Below are 3,884 nucleotides of genomic sequence, written 5' to 3'. Positions count from 1 at the left end.
ACCTTTTTTACCTGGACTGCTGCTCTGCTTTCTGCTCCTTGCCCCATCAGCTGCTCTGCTTCCTTCTCCCTGCCCTGTGCTCCCTGCCTGATCTGCTGCTCTGTGTTCTCTCTGCCATGTGCTCCCCCCTTGATCCGCCGCTCTGCTTTCTGCTCCCTGTCCGATCTGCTCTGCCTTCTGCTCCCTGCCGTATGCTCCCCACCCGATCTCTGCTTTCTGCTCCCTGGGTGCTGGATGCGGGAAGCAGTGAGATGCTGGGCACGTGGAGCAACATCCTCGGCGGGGCTGGGGGGGAGGGGACCCCAGACAGGGCAGAGCCCCTCTCACTGCTCCACAGCCCCATCCCCGGCAGCGCCCGGCCCCCCCCGCCCCCCCCAGCCACAATGCCAGAGAGTTGCTGAAGGAGGCTTTATTAGCAGAGACCAGCCGCGGCCGGGGGGCAGAGCTGGGGGCACGAGGGCGTTCGCAGGGTGGGGGTCCAGCCTCAAGCCACGCCTGGCTGCTGCTCAGCACCCAGCTGAGCCCCCCGCAGCCATCACCCACGTCCCCCGTGGGACAGGGGCCATCGGGGGGTCTCCCAGGACGGGACAGAGGGTCCCACCCACCCAGGATGGAGCAAGCCTCCACCGGCCCCCCCGTGGGACGGCGCCTGCCCTCTGGCTGGAGCAGGCGAGTGCCCAAGCAGGTCCGGGGGGAGCAGGGAGGCTCCTGCTGGATGCACGGGTCTGGAGCTGAGCCCCAGGTCTGGCTGGGGGCGCGGGGGCCAGGCTGCACCGAACCTTCGGGCCAGGCTGCGGCTGGGAGCGCGAGTGGCCGGGGGCGGGAGGGGGGCAGAGACGGCGATTGCAGGGTTTGGGGGCTTCTCCGGCACGGCTCCGGCGCTCTCACATCCCTGTGGGGAGATGGCCCAGGGTCTGCATCACTCCCACGTCCCCGGCCGGTTGTGGGGGGCCTCCCCGGTGCCCCAAAGGAGGCTCCGTGGCCAGGCCGAAACCACCTCGATGCCCACGCTGCTGCCTCAGCCCTGGCGCGAGGCCCAGCCAGCCGCCCCCTCCGGTACCTTGGGGTGCGAGGGTCTCCTCTGAATCCACGTCATGATCCTCACCTGCAGCAAGGGGAGCGTGGGCTGGTGAGTACCAGCAGGGACCCCACGGGCTGCCCGGAGGGGTCCAGGACCCCCCGGGGCTGCTCTCGGGGTCACGAGCAGGCAGGCCGGGCTCGGGTGCAAGGAGCCGGCGGAGCCGAGCATCCCTGGGGAGGGACTGAGGGGACTTACTCTCTTGGGACTCGTTGGACTGAGCCGGCACGTCCACCGCAGGGCCTGGGGGAGAAAGCACCGCGTCGGCTGCCTGAGCCGCGGCCCCCAACCTGGGGACCCGGGATGGCCCAGCGCCTCCGTCGCTGGTCCAGCCATTCCCGCATCCCTCCCGCCAGGACCAGCCCTCATCGTCCCCCCCACATCGTACCACCCGGGGCGCCTTCAGCCAGGGGCTCCAGGTTGAAGGAGCCGCTGTTGAGGGTGTCGAGGCTGGAGGAGTCGGTGTCCAGGCCGTCGCGGGTCAGGTCATCCGTGTGGGATCTCTCGGCTGCCCCGAAGCTCCCGGGGGTCACGCCTGGGAGGGGACGGGAGGACAACGCGCGGGCCGCGGTTCACCCCACGGCAGGGGCAGGGGCAGGGGCAGGGGCAGGGGCAAGGGCTGGGTTGGCTCTGGGGCTGGACCCACGGCTCGGTCCAAGGGTCTGCAGGGGCAGAGAAGGGGGCGCCGGGGAAAGGACCCAGGTGTCCTGGCACCCGGTCGCCCCCAGCTCAGACCCCTCCTCTCCCTAAGGACGGAGCCTGAGCCCGGCAGGGAGCCCAGGCGTCCGAGCTCCCGGTCCTGCCCTGAGCCCTACCTTTGGTGAGGTGCTGGGCGGCGGTGCCAAACTCATCTACAAAGGGGTGAGAGGGCAGGGGCAGGGCCCAGGGCATCAGATGGGCAGTGCAGGAGGGTCCCAGCAGCCCGGCGGGGGGCTCGGCCCTGCCTGCTCCCAGCTCCTGGCACCATGGGGCTCCAACCTGCTCTGAGCCGGCTCCCGGAGCCAGGGCAGGGCCCCGACGCCCCCAGAGACCCGGCCGAGCCCGGCGCCCACCCACCCTGGGGTCTCCCCACACCCGGGGGCAACGGGACGGGCTGCGGGGTGTGCTCACTCTCTCCGGAGGCCTCCGGCTTGCCCGGGCTGGCAGGCTCTGCAAGACACAAGCGGGATAGCCCTGTCCGGCCCTGGGCACCTTCTCGCTGGCTCCGTGCCTGGCTCCAGCCCCCCGCTGCAGCTCCCCCAGCCCTGCCCCCCGCAGCACCCTGCCACTGCCTGCTCCGGCTCCAGCTGCCTGGGGGGAAACTGAGGCAGGCAACATGCATGGGGACAGGCCCCGGGCCTAGAGCCCCCGCCTTGCTCCTACCTGGCGTCTGTCCGTCCGCAGGGGGTGGCGGTGGGGTGTCCGGGGGACTCACGGGCTCTTAGGGGGAGATGGGGGAGAGCATGACCGGGGGCAGGTGCATGCGGCCCGGACACCCCTGCCCCACGGCCCAGCGCATGGGCAAGGTAGAGGGCCGACCCCTAGGGGGTGCTGTGCTGCGGGAGGGGGGGTGCCACCCCACTGGGGCAGGGTCCCGCTGGGGCCCATATCTGCCCCCCCAGTTCTGTGCCCGGGAGCCGGCAGGTGTCTGCCCCGCATGGTGGCTGCACTGCCTGGTGAGGCCGGGCTGCCCGGGGTGGGCACCCCTGGGGCCCTGGACCCGACACCCCCAGGACGCAGCTCCTCTTACCGTCGGCTGCGGCGATGGCCAGGACCAGCCCCACGGCGGCCATGAGGGCCAGGACCCTGCAGCCGGGACAGGACAGGATGACGGCGAGCAGCCTCCCCCAGGCCAGGCCAAGCACGCGGTCCAGGGCAGGGCAGGGCAGGGGACACAAGGACCCCATGCCAGCTCCTGCTGCCCCCGCGCCCCCTCCCGGTGCTCTCTGACCCTGTACCCCCACCATCCAGCTGCCCCCCAGCTCCCCCAATCCCTGCTTCCAGGACTCCCCAGCTCTTCGGAATAGGGGCTGGGCACCCCAGAGCTGCCAGGATCGGGGCCTGGAGCCTGCCACAGAAGCTGGTCAGCCTGGGGAGCCCTAAGCAGCTCGGGACAGGCTGGGGCATGTCCCCCAAGTGCCCCCTGGAGCAGGGGCTGGCAGTGCCCCGGGGAGCCCCCCACGCCGCTGCAGGATCAGGGCAGGCTGGAGGACGGGCACCACTTGGGCCAAGGGCACGCAGCCCCCAGGCCTGGGATGGGGTCTCGGACCCGGCCTCTCCCACCTGCCTCCAAACAGCCGTGGGACCCAGCTCGGTGCTGGGGCTCTGGGATCCCCCCACGGATCCCCGCCAAAGCCCCTTGGTCCCCAGCGCCCACCAGCGCCAGGCTCTGGCACCCCAGGCTGGTACCGGAGGGCCGCAGCCCCCCAGGGTGGCTGTCCCCAGGCGGGGTCCCTCTGCCTGCCCCTGCCCCCAGGCGCTGCTGACCTGCACTGTACGGCCATGGCTCCGGGTCGTGCTGCGACCGCCCGGGGATGCGCAGCCGTTATAACCGCACGGCCCCGGGGTGGAGCCGGTGGCGGGCAGCCAGCCAATCCCCGCCCCCAGCTCCCTGCGGCACCGGGCAGCAACGAGGGGGCTGAGCTGGGTGGGGGCTCTCACCGCCCCTCCGCGGGGGCACGTGGCCTTTGCCCCAAGAGGAGCTGCCCCCGGAGCATCCAGCCAGGCCAGGGATGCTCAAGCCCCGCTCCTGGGGGGCAGCACTGTAGCCCCTGATTCCCCCCAGGCAGGGGCCCAGCAGCAACACCGCCCCGGTATCTGGGTGCGG

General features: G+C 71.9%; 1 protein-coding gene across 3 annotated transcripts; it reads right to left on the bottom strand.

Annotated features, from left to right (window-relative positions):
- Positions 1-408: 408 nt before the first annotated feature.
- LOC102369164 (B-cell CLL/lymphoma 9-like protein) lies at positions 409-3,589 on the bottom strand. Of its 3 annotated transcripts, XM_014524103.2 has the most exons (9): positions 3,545-3,589; positions 2,808-2,863; positions 2,441-2,497; positions 2,189-2,227; positions 1,894-1,929; positions 1,467-1,613; positions 1,277-1,321; positions 1,061-1,105; positions 409-892 (listed from the first exon to the last, which is right to left on the bottom strand). In XM_014524103.2, the coding sequence occupies exons 1-9, from the start codon at positions 3,559-3,561 to the stop codon at positions 885-887; spliced, it is 450 nt and encodes a 149-aa protein (XP_014379589.1). In that variant the 5' UTR covers positions 3,562-3,589; the 3' UTR covers positions 409-884. The 3 variants fall into 3 exon arrangements, with proteins under 3 accessions (XP_014379589.1, XP_006032515.1, XP_014379590.1); XM_006032453.2 differs by lacking the exon at positions 1,894-1,929; XM_014524104.2 differs by lacking the exon at positions 2,441-2,497.
- Positions 3,590-3,884: the final 295 nt, after the last annotated feature.

The sequence above is a fragment of the Alligator sinensis genome, unplaced genomic scaffold (genome assembly GCF_000455745.1).
Source record: "Alligator sinensis unplaced genomic scaffold, ASM45574v1 scaffold987_1, whole genome shotgun sequence".
NCBI classification, from domain to species: Eukaryota; Metazoa; Chordata; order Crocodylia; family Alligatoridae; genus Alligator; species Alligator sinensis.
This window is presented reverse-complemented; position numbering and strand designations above follow the sequence as displayed.

What these genes read in the sequence shown, in the direction of transcription:
- LOC102369164 (XM_014524103.2), bottom strand. An exon ending in GCCGGAGGCCTCCGGAGAGA is followed by an intron (nt 1,930 to 2,188) that starts GTGAGCACACCC and finishes ACCCCTTTGTAG; the next exon opens with ATGAGTTTGGCACCGCCGCC. An exon ending in GTCCAACGAGTCCCAAGAGA is followed by an intron (nt 1,106 to 1,276) that starts GTAAGTCCCCTC and finishes CCCTTGCTGCAG; the next exon opens with GTGAGGATCATGACGTGGAT.